At 39.1% G+C, this 23,579-nt stretch overlaps 1 protein-coding gene across 2 annotated transcripts in view; it reads right to left on the minus strand.

Annotated features, from left to right (window-relative positions):
* Positions 1 to 19,514: 19,514 nt before the first annotated feature.
* TNFSF10 (TNF superfamily member 10) overlaps positions 19,515 to 23,579 on the minus strand; it is a 45,944-nt gene continuing 41,879 nt past the window's right edge. For both annotated transcript variants that reach the window (XM_043875141.1, XM_043875140.1), the window contains 2 exons: positions 22,473 to 22,574; positions 19,515 to 20,624 (listed from right to left, as the gene is read on the minus strand). In XM_043875141.1, the coding sequence (XP_043731076.1) occupies positions 20,173 to 20,624; positions 22,473 to 22,574 (554 nt within the window). In that variant the 3' untranslated portion in view covers positions 19,515 to 20,172. The remainder of the gene's footprint in view (positions 20,625 to 22,472; positions 22,575 to 23,579) is intronic.

A 23,579-nucleotide genomic window follows, 5' to 3' on the forward strand; every position in this document is an offset into this window, starting at 1 on the left:
GATGGTGCACAGCAATTGTGCTATACTGATTGAGTTACAACAAATTCCATTAAATTAAAAATCCTCTTAGCAGATGCCTTCAACAATTGTTGTCTTCTCTGAAGCTAATCTCTGAAGCAAAGACTTTTTTTTCGGTGTTTGTTATTTGTAGTGTTTGGATCTTTGAAATTCTAGACTTTCTACAAAATACTCCATTGATATTTGGGTGGCAGTTTATTTTAGGAGTGTTGAGGGGTAGGAGGATGGAGGGATAAAGAGGACGTTAATCTCTGACAAAAAGGTGGATTGCTAATAAACTAGACAAGATTTGTGAAACACGAATATATGAGTTTCTTTATAAAAATAAACAGTATATCTTGAAACTGTTTTGCTATAGATTGCAATATATATTCACTTTAATGAAAGCTAAATACTATAAATTATCTCACCAAGATCACTAAAATAGGAGTCTACCTCTAGTTCTAATTTCCTAAAAATCCATAATTACTTATTAAGGCTGGTAAAGAATACCAAAAAATCTATGACCATTTGGGTAATTTGATTTTATTATGTCAAGGTATTATTTAATATGCTATTAAGATAATGTATCAAGATATTTCATTATGTTAAGTCTTGCCAGGTGCGTTAGAAAGCAGAATGTTTCCTCTGTACAAATCACGGAACATTACTTTTGGAACACTAATGAGGAAAGACAACCTAGAAGTGTAAGCAGTGCAGAAGAATACAAATAAAAACCACTCAGTCCGTACTGCCTACTGGACATTTATAACCGGAGAGCTCATCATTACTTTAAGCTCATTTTATGTCTAAAGCAAATTCATCATCTCCAACCCACTGAGTATTCCTAATATCCGTCCCTCATGTCCATTTTTTAAAAATTTTATACAATTTGTAAAGGTTACTTTCCGTTTACAGTTATTACAAAATATTGGCTATATTTCCTGGGTGGTAAAATACATCCTTGATAATTTTTATAATTATATCCAATAGTTTGCACCTCCCATCCCCTTACCCCTACATGTCCACTAGTTTGTTCTCTATATCCTAAGCCTGCTTCTTTTTTCTTATATGCACTGTATTTGCTGTAGTTTGTTGTATTTTTTAGATTCTACATATAAGTGATATCATACAGTATTTTTCTCTCTCTGTCTGATTTATTTCACTTAGCGTAATGTTCTCCAAGTCCATCCATGTTGCTGAAAATGGGAAAATTTTGGTTTTTTTTTTAATGTCTGAGTAGTATTCCATTACATATATACACACACACACACCCCAAATCTGTATTTATTCATCTGTTGATGGTCACTTGTTTCTTCCATATCTTCGGAATTATAAATAAAGTTGCAATAAACAGTGGGGTGCCTGTATATTTTTGAGTTAGTACTTTTTTTTTTTTCAGAGATAAAGCCAGGAGTGGGATGCTGAGTCACATGTTAGCTCTGTTTTCAGCTTTTTGAGAAAACCCCATACTGATTCCACAACAGTGGCTACACCACCTTACACTTTCACCACCAGTGTACAAAGATCACCTTTATTCCACATCCTCGCCAACATTTGTTACTTGGGTTCCTCTTCACGATAGGGTTATTCTGACAGGTGTGAATCGATGCCTCATTTTGGCTTTGATTTTCACTTCCCTGACAGTTGGCAATGCTGAGCAGGTTTTCATGTGCCTGTTGGCCATCTGCATTTCCTCTGTGGAAAAATGTCTATTTGGGTCGTCTACCCATTTCTCAACCGTTTGTTTTTTTGGGGTTGAGGTGCATGAGCTGTTTATACATGTTGGATATTAATCCCTTATCTGGCATATTATTTGCAAATATTTTCTCTCGTTCAGTAGGCTGACTTCTCATTTTGTTGATGGTTTCCTTTGCTGTGCAAAAGATTTAAGTTTAATTAGGTCTCATTTGTTTGTATTTGCTTTTTTTCCTTTACTATAGGAGACTAACCCTGATGCTGGGAGGGATTGGGGGCAGGAGGAGAAGGGGACGACAGAGGATGAGATGGCTGGATGGCATCATCCACTCGATGGGAATAAGTTTGAGTAAACTCCGGGAGTTTGTGATGGACAGGGAGGCCTGGCATGCTGTGATTCATGGGGTCGCAAAGAGTCGGACATGACTGAGCGACTGAACTGAACTGAACTGATAGGAGACAGATCAAAAAAAAAAATGCTGCTGTGATTTATGTTGAAGAGTGTTCTGCTTATGTTATTTCCTAGGCCTCACCTCCAATCTTAATCATCAACATCTAAGTCCAGTTCCCTACTCAACAACCATGTAGGCAGCAAGTTCTCAGTCTAATTAACTACAAGAATTTGGTAAAACTAAACTTCTTTAAAGCTTAATTTCATTTGGTATCCTTTTGTGTAAAACACTTTTAGTGACTCATTTTCATCTCGCATCAAGTCTTTCAAGCTCTGACCTTCTCAAGAGCCCATCATTTGGCCTTACCCTACATATCCAATAAGATACGTTCTACAGCCCACTGTGCCAGCCCTGCCCCTCCCCTCACTGCCCTACCTCTTGCTGCCTCTCACCTCTGGCTTCTCTCTGCAAATCCAAACCTTGGAGTCCTGACCCACTTTTTGCTCTCAGTTCCTCTGTCCCTCGGAATTTGAACTTCCTAGTTTATTTCCTAATTATACACTGTTTCTGTGATTTTATATCCGTGACTTGCCTCTTCAGTTACATTATAAGCTCCTTGAAGGCAGCTAAAGGGTTTAATGGGAGGCCCTGTCATTTCAGATGTGTTTCAGCCACTTATCATATCCTCCACTAATGCTCTGGTCTGAGCCCCCTGATCCCACTAAAATTGCTACAATAGCCAACAGACTGCTCTCCCTCTCTTTATTCTTCCCATGCCAAGATCGTCTTGCCTCTTCAGCTAGTGATCTTTTGAAGATACAAATCTAATCCTGACACTCCTGCGCTTAAAACCCTTCAAATGATCCCCCATTATTTTTGAGCCCACAATGGCTGGCGAGTTTTTCCAGGGTCTCTTGGAAAATAGATTTCCCCAGAATATAGATTCTAACTTGGAGCTCTTTCCCTCTTACTCTCGGCAACACAGTTGGATCAGTTCCCCAAGCTTAAAATGATTCCTACTTCTTCCCTACTGTTTCACTGCTAAATTTGTACTCATTTATGTATTTATTTAACATTTCTCTCCCTCTTAGATTGTAAGGCTTATGTGAGCACGGCCCAGGTCTTTTGTTAAGTCACTGTTGCCTGGGAATTACTAGATGCTTAATAAATGCTTGTTTAAATGAATGAGGGCACTTTTTATTTAGGCAATGCTCTCCAAACCTAGGACTTTCTAGTACATACTCACTCCAGAACAAAATGAGAATTTACATCACTTTATCCTTGTTTACTGATAGCTATGTTCTGCTTTATTCACACATGAGTAGTTTACATAAATTATAAGATATAAATATGCTTGTAGTTTCAGATAGTTTAGGGGAAGATATTTTGCTTCCATTTATTTCATCTGTAAGTTCTATCTAAGGAAAATATTTACTTAGAAAAAAGCCTGTGCAAATCATAAGCTTAAAACTTAAAACACAGTTTACATTATTTCATTACAAGGGGGATTTAACTATTTCAGATGACAAATTCATTTCAAAGTGATAATGTATTGGCAATGCCCTGATCACTACTGGTATTCTCTGTTATGTGGTTATAAAACAGAGATACGTATGTGAAATGTAGTAATCACTGCTGGAGCCACAGTGTGCTGGTAAATATTTGACAACTAGATCTTCAGGGAAAACAAAACAAAAACAACCAACAATTTCAATTTAAATGTTTCCCAATTTCTACTCCCCACCATGGTCAATTTCACTATTAAGGCCACTGCAGGCAGAGTTTGAAAGCAAAGTGAGCAAATGGCTCTAATCAGTTCAGTTCAGTTCAGTTGCTCAGTCGTGTCCGACTCTTTGAGACCCCATGAATCACAGCACGCCAGGAGTCCATCACCAACTCCCGGAGTCTACCCAAATACATGTCCATCGAGTTGGTGATGCCATCCAGCCATCTCATCCTCTGTCATCCCCTTCTCCTCCTGCCCCCAATCCCTCCTAGCATCAGGGTCTTTTCCAGTGAGTCAGCTCTTCACATCAGGTGGCCAAAGAATTGGAGTTTCAGCTTCGTCATCAGTCCTTTCAATGAACACCCAGGATTGATCTCCTTTAGGATGGACTGGTTGGATCTTCTTGCAGTCCAAGGGATTCTCAAGAGTCTTCTCCAACACCACAGTTCAAAAGCATCAATTCTTCGGCGCTCAGTTTTCTTCACCATCCAACTTTCACATCCATACATGACCACTGGAAAAACCATAGCCTTGACCAGACAGAACTTTGCTGGCAAAGTAATGTCTCTGCTTTTTAATATACCATCTAGGTTGGTCATAACTTTCCTTCCAAGAAGTAAACATCTTTTAATTTCATGGCTGCAATCACCATCTGCAGTGATTTTGAAGCCCCCAAAATAAAGTCCGACACTGTTTCCACTGTTTCCCCATCTATTTGCCTTGAAGTGATGGGACCAGATGCCATGATCTTTGTTTTCTGAATGTTGAGCTTTAAGCCAACTTTTTCACTCTCCTCCTTCACTTTCATCAAGAGGCTTTTTAGTTCCTCTTCAATTTTTGCCATAAGGGTGGTGTTGTCTGCATATCTGAGGTTATTGATATTTCTCCCGGCAGTCTTGATTCCAGCTTGTGCTTCTTCCAGCCCAGTGTTTCTCATGATGTACTCTGCATATAAATTAAATAAGCAGGGTGACAATCTACAGCCTTGGTGTACCCCTTTTCCTATTTGGAACCAGTCTGTTGTTCCATGTCCAGTTCTAACTGCTGCTTCCTGACCTGCATACAGGTTTCTCAAGAGGCAGGTCAGGTGGTCTGTTAGTCCCATATCTTTAAGAATTTTTCGCAGTTTATTGTGATCCACACAGTCAAAGGCTTTGACATAGTCAATAAAGCAGAAATAGATGTTTTTCTGGAACTGTCTTGCTTTTTCTATGATCCAGCGGATGTTGGCAATTTGATCTCTGGTTCCTCTGCCTTTTCTAAAACCAGCTTGAACATCTGGAAGTTCACAGTTCACATATTGCTGAAGCCTGGCTTGGAGAATTTTGAGCATTACTTTACTAGTGTGTGAGATGAGTGCAATTGTGCGGTAGTTTGAGCATTATTTGACATTGCCTTTCTTTGGGATTGGAATGAAAACTGACCTTTTCCAGTCCTGTGGCCACTGCTGAGTTTTCCCAATTTGCTGACATATTGAGTGCAGCACTTTCACAGCATCATCTTTCAGGATTTGAAATAGCTCAACTGGAATTCCATCACCTCCACTAGCTTTGTTCATAGTGATCCTCTCTAAGGCCCACTTAACTTCACATTCCAGGATGTCTGGCTCTAGGTGAGTGATCACACCATTGTGATTATCTGGGTCATGAAGATCTTTTTTGTATAGTTCTTCTGGTGTATTCTTGCCACCTCTTCTTAATATCTTCTGCTTCTGTTAGGTCCATACCGTTTCTGTCCTTTATTGAACCCATCTTTGCATGAACTGTTCCCTTGGTATCTCTAATTTTCTTGAAGAGATCTCTAGACTTTCCCATTCTGTTGTTTTCCTCTATTTCTTTGCATTGATCGCCGAGGAAGGCTTTTTTATCTCTCCTTGCTGTTCTTTGGAACTCTGCATTCAGATGTGAATATCTCTCCTTTTCTCCTTTGCTTTTCACTTCTCTTCTTTTTACAGCTATTTGTAAGGCCTCCTCAGGCAGCCATTTTGCTTTTTTGCATTTCTTTTCCATGGGGATGGTCTTAATCCCTGTCTCCTGTACAAGGTCACGAACCTACGTCCATAGTTCATCAGGCACTCTGTCTATCAGATCTAGTCCCTTAAATTGGTTTCTCACTTCCACTGTATAGTCATAAGGGATTTGATTTAGGTCATACCTGAATGGTCTAGTGGTTTTCCCTACTTTCTTGAATTTAAGTCTGAATTTGGCAATAAGGAATTCGTGATCTTAGCCACAGTCAGCTCCTGGTCTTGTTTTTGTTAACTGTATAGAGCTTCTCCATCTTTGGCTGCAAAGAATATAATCAATCTGATTTCGGTGTTGACCATCTGGTGATGTCCATGTGTACAGTCTTCTCTTGTGTTGTTGGAAGAGGGTGTTTGCTATGACCAGTGCGTTCTCTTGGCAAAACTCTATTAGTTAGCCTTTGTTCTGCTTCTTTCTGTACTCCAAGGCCAAATTTGCCTGTTACTCCAGGTGTTTCCTGACCTCCTAATTTTGCATTCCAGTCCTCTATAATGAAAAGGACATCTTTTTGGGGTGTTAGTTCTAAAGGGTCTTGTAGGTCTTCAACCATTTAATTTCAGCTTCTTCAGCGTTACTGGTTGGGACATAGGCTTGGATTACCGTGATATTGAATGGTTTGCCTTGGAAACAAACAGAGATCATTCTGTCATTTTTGAGATTGCATCCAAGTACTGCATTTTGGACTCTTTTGTTCATTATGATGGCTACTCCATTTCTTCTAAGGGGTTCCTGCCCACAGTAGTAGATATAATGATCATCTGAGTTAAATTCACCCATTCCAGTCCATTTTAGTTCGCTGATTCCTAGAATGTTGACATTCACTCTTGCCACCTCCTGTTTGACCACTTCCAATTTGCTTTGATTCATGGACCTAACATTCCAGGTTCCTATGCAATACTGCTCTTTACAGCATCAGACCTTGCTTCTGTCACCAGTCCCATCCACAACTGGGTATTGTTTTTGCTTTGGCTCCATCCCTTCATTCTTTCTGGAGTTATTTCTCCACTGATCTCCAGTAGCATATTGGGCACCTACCGACCTGGGGAGTTCCTCTTTCAATATCCTATCATTTTGCCTTTTCATACTGTTCATGGGATTCTCAAGGCAAGAATACTGAAGTGGTTTTCCATTCCCTTCTCCAGTGGACCACATTCTGTCAGACCTCTCCACCATGACCCATCCGTCTTCGGTGGCCCCACACGGCATGGCTTAGTTTCATTGAGTTAGACAAGACTGTGGTCCTGTGATCAGGTTGACTAGTTTTCTGTGATTATGGTTTCAGTGTGTTTGCCCTCTGATGCCCTCTCGTAACACCTATGGTCTTACTTGGGTTTCTCTTACCTTCGACATGGGGTATCTCTTCACGGCTGCTCCAGCAAAGCACAGCCACTGCTCCTTACCTTGGACGAGGGGTATCTCCTCACAGCCGCCCCTCCTGACCTTGAACGTGGAGTAGCTCCTCTGGGCGGTGCTTCTGCGCAGTCCGTCGCAGCCGCTGTGCTTCTGGCTCTTATAAGAGAGTACAAACTGGGTCCAGCACACCACTGGATGGACCCTGTATAAACAGCATGAATCATTTGGGACTGTCAATGATTTGACTTTATGTAGGTATCACTGGAGGGACTGATGTTGAAGCTGAAACTCCAATACTTTGGCCACCTGATGCAGAGAGCTGACTCATTTGAAAAGACCCTGATGCTGGGAAGGATTGAGGGCAGGAGGAGAAGGGGATGATAGAGGATGAGATGGTTGGATGGCATCAATGATACAATGGACATGGGTTTGGGTAAACTCCGGGAGTTGGTGATGGACAGGGAGGCCTGGCGTGCTGCGGTTCATGGGGTCGCAGAGTCAGACATCACTGAGCGACTGAACTGAACTGATATAGAATAGGGGTCTTTAACTTGGGAAAACCACAAAGGACTTGGATAAATAATTCTGAACAGCGAGTGTGGAAGAGTTTTGCTCGGTCTTAAAAGGGGATATGAGGTAGCTTTTAGTTTTGTGAAGGACCTGAGTCTGCTGCTGCTAATCTGCAAGCCAGCAGTCGAAAGCCAATATTATGAGCAAAGTGCAGCAGAAAAAGGAAAAGACCTGGTTCTTCAGTGATGACAATGAGCCGCTGACTTAACCAAGCCCAGAATCACTTTACCTCAAGCTTTTTATGTTATTGGTGCCAATTGAGGTGGTCTTTTGTTAAAAGCTTCTGAAACCACACTAAGTGAAATGCTCACTAATAAGTTGCTTTGGGCTGATTTCATTTGGTTTCCTCCACTTGTCTAAGCAGGTTAAGAAGGAGGAGCATGATGTTTCTTCTGTAATGATCTCTCTCTCTCAGAGATGCCCTGGCAAGTGATTTTAGGGAAACTATGAAGACTCTATGGATTGCAGACTTATTTTAAAAATATTAGGCCAACCATAATAATAAGGCAGAATAAGCCAGAATGTTTTATACTTCTAGGACAAGTCTAAATTTATATATACTTTACAATGCTGGGGCTCAGTCACTTAGTGGTGTCCAACACTTTTGCAACCCCATGAACTGTGGTCCACCAGGCTCTTCTGTCCATGGGATTATCCAGGCAAGAATCCTGGAGTGGGTTGCCATTTCCTTCTCTAGGGAATCTTCCCAACCCAGGGATTGAACCCACGTCTTCTGCATTGGCAGGTGGATTCTTTACCATTGACCCACCAGGGAAGCCCATACTTTAGAGTACATGCAGGCTGGTAAATCAATCACTTTAAAATTTGCACCAGAGATTTTATTAAAATAATGAAGTCTCTTAATAAATATAGAAAAATTTTTATAATTTTTTCTCATTGTTTCACTCACATTTTCAGGTGACTTGTTGTTACTTAATTCAGCATTCCTTACTGTCAAAGCAAAATATGACAAGCAGTTTTTAGTAGAGCAGTTGTGTCCTTATTGTCCCAGCTTTATTAGCAGGAAATATTTTCAGTCTGTTACAAAGCCTCTTCTCTAAGGCTGTGTATGTCAAATAAGTGCTCTAATTCTTTTTTGTTTGGGCTCATTTTTGAGTCCCCAGAATGTGGTGGCTGTGACTTCATATTGCAGTCACAAAGAATAATAAAGTAATTATTTCATTAGCATAAAAATATGGAAAATCAGATCTATCCGACACCAATGTATGTATGCTAGTATGTTGCACAGAACAGACTATTTTAGACGAGGTAGTATCACAGGACTCTGTTTATGTTTGGGGGCAAGTGTCACAGAAGGAGGTTATGTTCATAGCCGAGCTGCTGGAGCTTTGCTAACACTATCTTTGTTTGTTTCCCAGAATTACATAGAGAGGCGCATCTTCACCCAATTCCTTCTGTTCTAACATAATCCAACCCCACGGCAGTTCAACACTTGAGCTGTGGAATCAGACCAGCCTGAGGTCACAGCCTTGCTGATTAGCTCTATGATCTGTGTCTTTGTATGTAAATGGATGATTATCCCCATTTCTATAGGAAATAAGGGAGCATACAAACAAGCGTACCCAGAATACAGAAAGTGCTCAGTACATGGTCCCTTTTTCTCTTTTTTATTATCTCCCTAGAGTGAAAGCTGGCCCCAATGTGAAGGCTGCCCAAGGACAAACAGCACCACATCCAACTCACACTTCACTTTCCAGTTCTGAGGGTGAAGGGCTTTTGTGCTGTACTGCCTCTCAATCTCCATCCACTTTCTACACCCCTCCTGGAGAGGGTCTGGAGACACAAGCATGGGAAGCTTAGAGGAAAGGGAAAACCTACAACAGGGGATGCAAAGGATGCGGAAACCAAATCATCAGCCTCACAAGGTATTTTGAGGATACCTTCAGTTCATTTTACAGAGCAGTCAGGAACAAATTCAACAAATGGAATCAACTTCTTAAGGTAGAAAGAAAACTTAGCTTTTAAGGAAGTCTGTGATGAGTCTCTTTTTTAAAATAAGGACTCTTTGGCCATCTCTTGAATTTACCTGGTTCATAAACTTGGGCTTATACTTGTATATTGATTGATTTTCACTCAAAAGGGGAAGTATTTAAACCCTGTTTTCTATAACACTTACATATCTATTTTATCTGGGTCATTTTAATTTTGACAAAGATACGACTTTGTAGATGATTTGAAGAATAAATAGAAACTTACACTGGAACTCAGCATAAAAACAATGATCATGAGTTTATAATCCTAGAAGTTTTCTTATTTTTAACTTTACATATTTTAAAATGAACTTATTGAGTCCTTGGAACCAGCTAGGCAGGGTCTCGGGGCTGCATATATATTAAACATTTCCTCACAACTCCCCATGCAAGGTGGGTGCTCTTATCTGAGACACCGAGCGCCTGCCACATGCCTTCTTGCCCCTTCACTTTGAGTTTTCTCCAGGTAGAGAATTTGAAGTCATTTGAAATCATTTAATCTCTGCCACTTCTAATCATTTCGATCTTTGAGGAAAATGAGAGAATCTCGCCACCTGGTGGCTGCTCCTGGTATGTGACACTGAAGGGTTCCCTTTTTGGTCTCAAAAAGAGGAAAGAAAAAGCCTTACGGCTCCCATCTATTCAGGCACCTCTCACACACCTGAGCAGGCCTCTCTTCTAGGGAATTGTCTTTAAAATTGTCTTTAAAAACCACTTGCCTTGTTCTGCCCAGATACAGCCTAGTAGAAACTGAAGTAGCAGTTTTTTCCTCTATTCTTCAAGTGAGGAAGTTTCATGGGACAGAGTCCAGCAATGATGGGCCAGAACACCCGATTTTATTTCATTTTCAAAAAGATAAGATATTCAGTATTCATACTTCCTTTAAGAAGAGACTCACAGTTGGCCAGAAAATTGTCAATCTAAAATATCTACTTCATAGCTGCCTCCTATCTCGGGTTTTACCTCTAAAGCCGAGAAAGATACATGTAGGTATGCCTTGTTTCAAACAATTCATGGAATTAAAATGTTGCATATAAACTGAATTTTGGAATTTTTCACCATAATCATTATCTGGGTACATTGTTTCCTTAAACACTTAATTAATAAATCACAGCTTTTGAAATTCAGTTTTCTCAATTCTAGATAGAGGCTCTATTCATGATTTCTAATTGTCTGTTGATGGACGTATGCTCAACTAACTGTATCAGAGTCACTTGGGGAAATTAAAACACAGACACAAAAAGATTCCTGGGCCCTTCTTCAAAAACGCTGATTCAGTAGGTCTGTGGTGAAGCCCAGGAATCAGCATTTCTAAACGTTCCCCAGAAGGTGCTGAGAAGCAATGAGCTCACTTTCACTGACTGTAATAAAGAGTGCTGGTGCTTTACACACAAATTAGATCGTTTTCACTCACCAGGTTGGCAAGCCAGAAGAGTAGGAGTCCATATCCCTTTCTAATGATGCCATGAGGAACACAGCGGTATTGTTTCTGCTGCCCAGTCTGTAAACTGCAGCAAAAGGTTTAAAAAGTAATCAGTTATTTTTAGCATCTAAAATGTGAAATCAGCTTGTAACCCCAATTTAGGACCAAGGACAAAGAAGTTCATTATTTTAATAGGATTACTAGTAGAGACAAACAACTGGGAAGGAACTGATGGTGGACTAAATTAGGATCTAGTCGTTCAATGAGGTATTATGCAGTATTTAAGAATCAACTAGACCTGAATGTTTTTTACACAGTGTATGTGTGTGTGTGTGTGTGTGTGTGTGTGTGTGTGTGTGCGCACGCGCGCACACGTGCACTCAGCTGAATCTGACTCTCTGTGATCCGCTGGACTGTAGCCCACCAGCCACTCTGTCCATGGCATTTTCCAGGCAAGAATACTAGAGTGGGTTGCCATTTCCTCTTCCTGACCCAGGGGAAGAGGAACCCACATCTCCTGTGACTCCTTCATTGGCAGGTGGATTCTTTACCACTGCACCACCTGGGAAGCCCACAAATACTGTTAAATAAATGAGTTGCTGAGTTTTATACACACACTCATACATGTGTGCATATATATATGTATATTCCCATTCATAAAAGAAAAAATTCACAAAGCTGGAATATTGACTACATATACTTGTGTCAGTAGAAAGATGGAGCACATAATTTTATCATTGAAATCTTCATGGTGGGAGGAGTGCAAGGATTTTTAACTTCTTTATACATTTTTACATTTCACTCATCACAACCAACGTGAATTTTTTTTTTTTTTGGTAATCCAAATTGGTTTATTTGGTAAACCAATAAAGTATTTTTGTGCTTGTTTTTGTTTTTATTGGCTGTGCTGAGTGGCCCGTGGTACCTTAAATCTCTGACCAAATATTGGACCCATGCCCTCTGCAATAGAAGCATGGAGTCTCAACCACTGGCACCAGGGAAGTCCAATAAATTATTTTTTAAAAACACATTGGTGGATCAAAAAGTAGTATATTCTTCCTCCAAATTTCTGGTTTGGCATGTTTACCATTACCATTCAGATAAAATTTAAATTATAAAATACTAGTAATACATGTATACCGTATGAAAAATTACGCTATAGAGAACCAACGCTGTGAACCCATGTCCAGATTAAGAAATAGCACATTACTATTACCTCTGATGTTCCCTTGAGATCCTCTGTACTCCTTCCCCTCCCTTTTCTCTGGAGCTGTCTTCTTCATACTGGTGATTTTCTTCATGGATTCATACATGTTCACCTTAAACAATATATATCTGGCTGAGTAATATTTCATTGTATGCATATATCACATTTTGTTTATTCGACCATCTAAATAAAAATGTACGTTTGGATTGCTTCTTCCTTTGGTCTGTGGTAAACAGTGCTGCTATGAAACTTTATGTCCAAGTATTCATTTAAAAGTATCTGTTTTCAATTCTCCTGAAAATACACTTATGAGTGAAATTTCTAGGTAATATGGTAATGTTATGTTTAACTTCCAGAGAAATCACTATTTTTTTCACATCAGTTGCACCATTTTAAATTCCCAACAGCAAAGTGTGATGGTGCCAATATATCCACATTCTCACCAACACTTGTTATTACCTGTTGTTTAATAGTAGCCATCCTAATAGGTATACATTCATGTCTCATTGTGGTTTTAATCTTTCTCCAATTTTTTATTGTGTCATCTTTTTGTTAGAGCTTCCCTGGAGGCTCAGCTGGTAAAGGATCTGCCTGCTAATGCAGGAGACACAAGAGATGTGGGTTTGATCCCTGGGTCGGGAAGATTTCCTGGAGAAGGAAATACTGGAAATACTCCAGTATTCTTACCTGGAAAATTCCATGGACAGAGGAGCCTGACTGGCTACAGTCCATGTGGTTGCAAAGAGTCAGACATGATTGAGCCTTGTCTTTTTGTTGTTAAAAGAGTTGTTTATTTTGTCCGCTATAAGTCCTTTATCAGAAATGTGATTTGCAAATATTTTCTCACTTTCTGTAGGTTGGCTTTTCACTTTCTTGATAGTGTCTTTTTATGTACAAAAGTGTTTAATTTGATGAAATCCAGTTTGCCCATTCTTTCTTCTGTTGCTCATACTTTTGGTATCATATCTAAAATCTATTGCCAAATATAAATAAAAGAGAAGACTTGCCTCTATGTTTTCTAAGAATTTTATAGTCTTTGATCTTATGTTTAGGTCTATGATCCTTTTAGGGATTCCCTGGTGGTGCAGTGGAAAAGAATCAACCTGCCAATTCAGGAGATGCAGGAGATGCAGCTTTGATCCCTGGGTTGGGAAGATCCCCTGGAGGAGGAAATGGCAACCTACTCCAGTGTTCTTGCTTGGGAAGTCCCATGGACAGAGGAACCTGGCAGGCATGGGGTTGCAAAGAGTCAGACTTGACTTTGCAACTAGAAAACAACAAAATGATCTTTTTTAAGTTAATTTTTTATATAGGATAAGGTAGAAGTCAAGGAAATTTTGATAGCAATTTCATTAAATATGTAGATTGCTTTAGGTAGTAAGGATGTTTTGACAATATTAATTCTTCCAATCCAAGAACATGGGACAACTTTCCATTTCTTTGTATCATCTTCAATTTCCTTCATCAATGTTTTGTCAAACAATAGTCAGTTGTTTCTTTATTGATTTTCTGCCTGCTGGTGTTCCATCCACTATTGTTAAGTAGAATAATGAAGTCTCTATCATTATTGTATTGTTATCAACTTCTCCCTTCAGATCTATTGGTATTTGCTTTAAACGTTTAGGGGTTCTGATGCTGGATATGTACATATAATTGCTCTATCTTTCTGTTGAATTGAATTTTATCAGCATATAATGACTCTGTCTCTAGAGAGTTTTTGACTTAAAGTCTATTTTGCCTGATACAAGTGTACCCCATGCTGTTTTTGGTCATCTTTGCATGGGATATCTTTTTTCATTTCTTCACTTTCAATCTATGTATATCTTTAAATCTGAAGTGAGTCCCTTGGGCTTCCTTGGTAGTCTAGAAGTTAGGAATTCACCTTGCAATGTAAGGGGCATTGGTTCAATCCCTGGTCCAGGAAGATCCCACGTGCCTTGGAGCAGCTATGTACAAGTGCCACAGCTGTTGATTCTCTTGTGCTCTAGAGCCTGTGCTGTACAAGAGAAGCCACCACAATAGAAACCTGAGATACTGCAGCTAGAGAAAGTCCTGAGCACATCAACAAAGACCCAGCACAGCCAAAAAAATTAAAATAAATAAAAATTTTTTGTAAAGAAATGGCCATAAAAAATAAAGTGAATCCCTTGTAGACCACATATTGCTAGATTTTGGTTTTTAACTCATTCAACCACTTTTTGTCTTCTGATTAGAGAATATCATGCCACAAATTGGGTAGTTCATAAATAAATTAATTTTTCACAGTTCTGGAGGCTAGAAGTTAAGATCAGGGTGCCAGCATGGTCGTATAGAGACCCTCTTCTGGGTCACAAACTTCTCATTGTATCCCCACATGACTGAACAGGCAAGGGACCTATCTCAAACCTTTTTATAAGGACATTAATCTCATTCATGAGTGGACCCATCATGACCTAGTCAATTCCAAAAGACCCTGGCTCTAATACCATCACATAAGGTATTAGGATTTCAATAAATTTTGAAAATTACATATGAAATTTTGGAGGGAAATAAATGTTCAAATCATAGCATTATATCCCTGGCCCCCCAAAATTCATGTCCATTTTGCATGCAAAACATGATCATTCCATCTCAACAGCTTCCAAAGTCTTAATTTCATCTAGCATCAGCTAAAAAAAAAATCTAAGTTTAAAGTCTCATATAAATATCACCTGAAACAGATGTGCATGAGACTCAAGGTATAACTGATTCTGAGATAAATTGCTCTCCAGATGTGAATCTGTGAAATAAAAAAAATTATGTGCTTCCAAAAAACAATATGAGACAGGCAGTAGGGCAAACTCTCCCAGGCCTAAAGGGAGAAACAGGAAAGAAGAGGGTGGCAGGTCCCAAGCAAGTCCAAACACAACAAGGCAAACATAAAATTTCAAGACTTGAGAATAATCTTTCACCAGATACTCTCCCTGCTAGGCCCACTGGGATATGGACATGACCTTCTGTGCACACTGGGGTATACCTGCCCCCATGACTTTGCTGCAGGCAACCCACGTGGCAATCCTCACTGGCTTGACTTGCATGCTTGTAGCTGTCTCTGTCTGGAACTGCACACCAGAGGCTCTGCTGACTTGGGATCATGGGAGAAGCTATATCCACTGGGCATTTTCCTGGCAGGGATTCTCTGCAGTAACCTCATCCTCTCTGTGGTCTTCTGCCTGGATTGAGTGCCCACAGTTCTAGATGGCTCCATGCCTTGATATCTGGGCAGAGGCAGACGTCTCTGAGGGCTCTGCTGGGCAGGGGCCTGGCCTCCACAGCTTTGGTAGCACCGTTCCCATGGCTTTGGGTGGCTCCACCCCCACAGTCATGGGCAAGGGTTGTCTGGCCTGTCAAAATCCAAGTGATACAGTCCCAACTTTTGAGACCAAAGAGGAAGCCTTAATGATCTCTAAATTGTCTTCGGGGTCCTTCTTCCCTTGTTTTGAGGAATACCATATATCCATAGCTCAATAGCTCTATGGGCCTTTCCTATAAAGTATAAGAAGTCTGACTACTTTCTTTCATTCCTTCCTATCTCCTTCCGCTTCGGGTCAAATGGACTGCTTTCCTTTTGGGTGGCTATAGTCATTATTCACATTGTTCAAAAATTTACATATGGTTCTGATACTGTATCAGTTGAACTTGGAATGAAATTTGAGACTTCCCAGGATGTTTATTTAAACTGCCAACTGAATTCTGCACATGCAAATGTAACCTTTTCTCTTCTAAATTTTGCCTTAAAATGTCACAATGAAAGGTACTTATGTTGCACAAAGTTTGTGAATTAAAGGACCAAATGCCTGGATTGTTTGGAAACAAAGGACTAAAGAAGGAGAAAGTTAAGATTTATAGAAAAGCAAATAGTAACCATTAAAGCCAGAGAGTATGATCAACAGATACATGAATAAACAAAATGTAGTATCTATTTTCCAATGCTGTAATATCATTCAGTCTTTTTTTCTTTTTTTTTTTCATTTATTTATATTAGTTGGAGCTAATTACTTTACAATATTGTAGTGGCTTTTGCCATACATTGATATGAATCAGCCATGGATTTACATGTGTTCTCCATCCTGAACCCCCCTCCCACCTCGCTCCCCATCCCATCCCTCTGGGTCATTCATTCAGTCTTAAAAAGAGATGAACAGCAAAAATTAATACAACATTGTGAATCAACTATACTTAAATTTTTTAAAGAAAGTCTGACGCATACTTCAACATGGATTAAACCTTGAAGACATTATGCTAAATCAAATAAGTCAAACATAAAAGAACAAATACTGCATAATTCTACTTACATGAGCTACCTAAGACAGTCAAATTCATTAAGAAAGTAGTATGGTGATTACCAGGGCCTGGAGGAAAGGAAATGAAGTTATTGCTTAATGGTTACAAAGTTTTAGCTTGGGATAATGAAATGTTCTGGACATGGATAGTACTGAAGGTCACACAACAATGTGAATGTACTTAATGCTACTGAACTCTACGCTCAAAAATGGTTAAATGATAAATTTTAAGTTACCTATATTTTACCACAATTTTTAGAAAATGGATGGAATGAGTGCAAGAACTGACAACCAATCCAATGCAGGGTTGGGGGGAGGGTGGGAAGTGAGCACACAAACAGACCCCTGGGAGCTTGGTGTATGATGTTAGACACTAAAATCAATGGGGAAAGAGTAGGCTAGCCATTGAACAGTGTTGGACAACTGGTCACTGATATGGTAAAAGATAAAATTATATCCCTTCATCATTCATGAATTAAATTATTGTTGAGTCCTACTATCAAACTATGAAACACTAAACTTCAAGATTTCAGAAAAAAAAATATTAATGGTGACATCTGTGTGACATCAGTAAAAAAAGATTTCTTAAACATGGTATGGAAAGCTGTATAAGCTTCCTAGGGCTGCTGAACCAAAGTGTCAGACCAGGTGGTTTTCAACATCAGAAAATTGTTCTCTTACAGTTCTGGAGGCCAGGAGTCTAAAATCAAGGTGTCAGCAGATTTCTGAGGCTCTGAGTGGAATCCTCTCTTGCTTCTTGAGCTTCTGATGAGGACTGTCAATCCTTGGGGCTCCTCGCTTGCAGCTTCATCACTTCAATCTCTGCTTCTGCTGCCACGAGGACTTCCTCCTGTGGGTCTTTCTGTTACTAAATCTCTTTTAAATAATGAGGCCACCAGTCACATTCTATGAAGGACCCAACCTATTCCACTACGACCTCATCTTTACTAATTATATCTGCAACAAACTTATTTCCAAATAAGATCACATTTCTGAAGTACTGGGGAATAGGACATTGACATTATCTTTTGTGGGGACAAAATTCAGTCAGTAACAAAAGCATTAACCATAAAGGAAAGGACTGATAATATTTTAATCACATGGTACAAAAATGAGCAGTTTCTTTCTTTCTTCTGTAAGACATGTTATATAAAAGATACCATAAAAAAGACATTAGAAGTTCTTTTCCCCATTGTTACTAATCTTGTTACTATAAAATGTTAAGTACAAAATACACAAAAACTACATATTTTAAAGTCATTTTTATTGAAAAAGTAACATATTTTTATTACTTTTTTATTGGAAGGTAGTTACTTCACACGGAGAAGGCAATGGCACCCCACTCCAGTACTCTTGCCTGGAAAATCCCATGGACAGAGGAGCCTGGTGGGCTGCGGCCCACGGAATTGCTAAGAGTTGGACACGACTGAGCGACTTCACTTTCACTTTTCACTTTCATGCATTGGAGAAGGAAATGGCAACCCACTCCAGTGTTCTTGCCTGGAGAATCCCAGGGATGGGGGAGCCCAGTGGGCTGCCGTCTATGGGGTCGCACAGAGTTGGACATGACTGAGTGACTTAGCAGCAGCAGCAGTTACTTCACAATTGTGTTGTGAAGTCTCTGTGAACTTGTGTTGGTCTCTGCTTTATAACAGTGTCAATTAGTCATAATTATATATGTACCCCTTCCATCTTCCCCCAATCCCACTGTTATTGGTCATCACAGAGTGTCAGGCTAGGCTCCTTGTGTTACATAGCAGCTTCTCACTAGTTATCTATTTACACGATAGTATATAAATGTTAATGCTCCTTTCTCAATTTGTCCCAGTCTCTCCTTCCCCTCCTGTGTCTACAAGTCCATTCTCTACACTACACCTCCGTTTCTTCTCTGTAAATAGGTTCATTAGTACTCTTCTTCTAGATCCCATGCTGTTCAGTCACTCAGTTGTATCTAGCTCTTTACAATCTCAGGGACCGTGGCCTGCCAGGCTCCTCTGTCCATAAGATTTTTCAGGCAAGAATACTGCAGTGGGTTGCCATTTTTTTTCTCCAGGTTAGATTACATATATATGTGCTAACGTATACTACTTGTTTTTGTCTTTCTGACTTACTTCACTCTGTATAACAGACTCCAGGTTCATCCACCTCACTACCATTGACTAAGACTTGTTCCTTTTTATGGCTGAGTAATATTCCATTGTATATCTATATACATCTTCTTCATCCATTCATCTGTCAAAGGACATCTAGGTTGCTTCCATGTCCTGGATATTGTAAATTAGTGCTGCAATGAACATTGGGGTTGATGTCAATTGTGGTTTTCTCAGGGTATATTCCCAGTAGTGGGATTGCTGGGTCATATGGTAGATTTATTCCTAGTTTTTAAAGGAACCTCCATAATGTTCTCCATAATGGCTTATCAATTTATATTCCTACCAACAGTGTAGGAGGATTCCCTTTTCTCCACATCCTCTCTAGCATTTACTGTTTGTAGATTTTTTGATGATGGCTATTCTGATTGGAGTGAGGTGGTACCTCATGGTTGTTTTGATTTGCATTTCTCTAATAATGAACGATGTTGAACATCTTTTCTTGTGTTTATTGGCTATCTCTGTGTCTTCTTTGGAGAAATGTCTGTTTAGGTCCTCAGCCTAATTTTTTATTGGGTTGTTTGTTTTTCTGATATTGAGCTGTGTGAGATACTTATATAAGATTAAATATCAATTACAGGAAAAAAAAAAACTGTGAAAAACTCAAACTGTAAAAAACAAATGAGAAAAACATCAAGCAAACAACCCAACCTTACACCTAAAGCAACTAGAAAAAGAAGAACAAATAAACACCCAAAGTTAGTGGAAGGAAATAAATCATAAAGATCAGAGAAGAAATAAGAAATGAAGGAAACAATAGCAAAACCAATAAAACTAAAAGCTGGTTTTGGGGAAGAGAAACAAAATTGGCAAATCATTACTTAGACTCATCAAGACAAAAAGGGAGAAGACTCAGATCAAATAAAATTAAATAAGACTCACATCTAAATAAAATTAGAAATAAAAAAGGAGAAGTTACAACAGACAATGGAGAAATACAGCGGGATTTTCTTATTTCCAAGTTGAGAGTCCAGGACAGCTACCACAGGGTCCGACAGTATGCCACTCCCTTCGCATCCTGCATACAATGACCAGGACCTTTCAGTCTTCTGGTATCTTCACAAGAGTAGATGGTAAAGAAGCAGAGATGTTAATTGCCACACAAATGTTTCTAAATTGAAAATCTTCTAGATTTCTGGTGGTAAGGGGGGAAGCCCCAGAGGCAGCTTCCCAGGTAGCTAAGTGTTAGAAAATCCAGGATACCAAAAAAGCTTGTGTTGTAGATCTTTTGGTTGAAGTTGTTCTGCTCAGGCTGCCTTACTTTCACCACATTTCTGAAGTACATCACTCTGAAAAGTGAAAGGTCACTCTGGGGGCACTGTTTTTTCTTTATAGATCCTTTAGCCAATTAAAAAGGCTCCGAAAAAACTGGCTTCTTGGTCCAGGTCAATCAATCGCTCATTAGTTACAGAGACAAAAATTCTATCATTTTCCTTAAGCTCAAATATTCCTCCTTGATAGATGGAATAGAGTCCATATTCTGAATCTTTAGACCAACAACTATTTCTAGCACTTTTCATCAGCAGTATAGGGTCAGGATAGCTTGTGTATTTGTAAATATATTGTACCATTTGTTTGATTTTTTTTCTGTTCTCTTCTGTTGAGACAGTTCCCAAACCTTCCTCAGGTTCCTGAAATCGAAAGTATGTTTGGGAATAGATGTAATAAAATCCTGTGTATTGGATAACCAGCTCTCCATTCCTTAAGATCAATTTATTCAAGAACGAATGTCCTTTTCTTGATGACTCCCAGTAAACTATTTTATGGCCCACAGCTTTTTCATTCTTGGAGCCTGGGATGAAGTTTGGAGAAAAATAAAATTAACTTGTAGTAAAGCAAGGAGTTTCCCGATAGCTGTGACTAGACAACACTTTGGTTGAAACTGTAAAGAATTTTAATCTAATTTAAAACTTCACACACACACACACACACACACAAAACAAAAAAACTTCACGCTCCCTCAATCTTCCTAGGAGTCTAAATCCTAATCATATAGAAATCTGGAGGCTCCCATGCCACTGTGACCTGTTTGAAGTCCCCTATTTTGCTGTACCCTGACTGCCACACTCAGCTCTGAATGGTGCCATGGGAATGGTTCATTAAGATAGCAGTCTACTCCCGGGAAGAATTTCCGTCCAGAACCCCTGGCTCCTTGCCTGTGCTGGTGAGCTCAGATTGACAATGTAGAAGGAAACCAAAAAAACATGTCTGCTCCTCTAGCCTAGAGCTCATAAATTCCTGCTACTCTTTTAGGTCTTTTTGGATTCCTCCTTGGTCTTTCTCAGTAACCCAGTTTCACAAGCACCTTCCAAGCAGCAGGCATCTCGAGTCCAATAAGGCAAGGTACAGGATTTGGCAAAAACGCCCAGATTTAAAGATCTTCAGATCTTTGGATCTTTAAATCCTGAAAGGTTGTGAATGGAGATGGGCCTTACTGAGATAGGATATTCCTTTAAACTTTGGGCTCATCTCTATGATTGGTGCAAAATTTAGTTTTTTAAGAGTTTAAAACAACTACCATATTATTTGATGAATCGTAAATAGGAATAGTGAAATAACAATCTCACAAATAGGCAGAACACATCAATTAACTCCAAAAATACCAGTTTAGGAATACCATGAAGGCAACTGCCCAGAGTAAAACCAGACAAAAACCAACCAGCCAACAAAAAACCCCAACAAACTCTTTATTCATTAACTGATGCCTGAAATACCTTTAACCTAGGACAAAATCTCTCACAATAATAAAAGCACCACTTACTGAGTACTTACAATGCACTTGCATTTTGCATTCATCTTCACTCACTGTTTTGTGAGTTAAAGGTTATCTCTACTTTTTATGTGAAGAAAATGAAGCTTGGGACTTCCCTGGTAGTCCAGTGGTTAAGACTTTGCCTTCCAAGTCAGGGTGTTTGGATTTCATCCCTGGCTGGAGAGCTAATCCCACATGACTCTTGGCCAAAAAACCACAACATAAAACAGAAGTGATAATGTAACAAATTCATTAAAGGCATTAAGAATGGTCCACTTCAAAAAAATCTTTTCTTAAAAAAAAAGAGAGAGAAGGAAAATGAAGCTTGATTGGGTTAAGTAATTTTCTCAAAATGAAGAACTTGGTAAGGAGGAGCTGGGATTCCCAAGTGGGTGTTTAGATTACAAGACTCACACACTAACTTCAGCAATATATGGACACCTGTTCTCCAGTTAAAATTAGGCTTAACCTATTTGGCAAAGTGGTCAAATATTGGCCATTTTTTCTTCTTCTGGTTCAATCTAATGCAAATGTCACTAGGAGGGTTTGGTAATTCATTGGAAAAGTAGATGACTGATTTAGAACCTTTTCAGAGGAGAAAGATTTGATGAAAGAGTGAGAAGTTACTTTTAAAAATAAGAAAAGCAAAAATGGGGGCATGGGAAACTCTAAGTTCTCTCATTTCAGAATTTTCTTGAGGCTAGTTGTGCTGGGCAGTAACTAAGCTACTTATCTTGTAATCTTGCTTCTGAAGAGTCAATCTGAGACTTGATTACTACTGACCAATTTGTAGATAGCCATATAAACATTTCAGATATGAGAATAAATTATTTAGAACAAATTCTTCCCTTCCCTGCCTTTAAACCATATATTAATCATTTCTCTTACCTAGAACTGGCAACGTGCTTCTTTTCCGAGTGTTTCCAGTTATATGAGCAGCTACCCTCTTAGGACCATTTCCTCTCTCTAGGTAAGGATCATATTGTTTTTCTAAAAGAGAAATGACAAAGAATCATCATCACTTATCAAACTACTTCGTAAATACATTGCTGTTCACAGTACTTGTCAATCAAGCATAGTAAACACACTGGGCTCCCAAAGTTGATTATATGGGTTTCCATAAAACCAACCTACATTTTAGTATTATGAGTAGTCTACTTCAGCCTATGTTTAATTCAAAAAGTACTTTAGATAGGAGGAATAAGCAGTATCTTAAGCTATAATTTATTGGCATCTCAGGGGTAAGGTTCTACTAGAATATAACAAAGTGAAGATCCTGATATTTTTACTAAACAACAATAGTAACAAAACCATGGACGCATAGTACTCCTGCTGAGGCATTAAAAGTGCACAGATATCCAGGTGCTGGCAACTTTCCACTTTGAGGTGTATGTAGGAAAAAGCTGATACTAATTTTCATCATTTCAATTATATTTTCCTCTTTGCTAGCTACTACCTACTCTAAAGGAACAGCAATTACAAAACATCATTCACTATCTCAGATGGGGTTTATGGCTCAACTTTCTTCATGGCCACAGGATTCCACAGTTTATATGTCCATAGATGCCACAAACTGGTATCCAACAGTCACTTCCCTCACCTCCCAAAAGGTATATGAAACGACATAATGATCATGATAATCAGTGTATGAGCATATAAATCATTGATTCACTAGATCACAATAAACAAATCACATTTACTGACCACCACCTGAAGTACTCTAGAGCAGACTAAATGACTACAAATTCAACAAATTACTCTTTTAAAAATCAGCTAAAACTTTCCAGGAGGCTTACGTTGGTTGTTAAGATTAATTGTATGGTTTCACCAAACAAATATGTCCACGAACAAGGCAGTGCTTCCATGGGGGATTCAAAAATTAATCACTGATAGTATAATCTAAACCTTCAAGGGACTTACAGGGTTTAGGGAAGATACAAATTAGAAAGTGAAATTTGACCCATATGAAATAGAAAGAAAGGGTGATGAAAGATT

Source organism: Cervus elaphus, chromosome 19 (genome assembly GCF_910594005.1).
Source record: "Cervus elaphus chromosome 19, mCerEla1.1, whole genome shotgun sequence".
NCBI classification, from domain to species: Eukaryota; Metazoa; Chordata; class Mammalia; order Artiodactyla; family Cervidae; genus Cervus; species Cervus elaphus.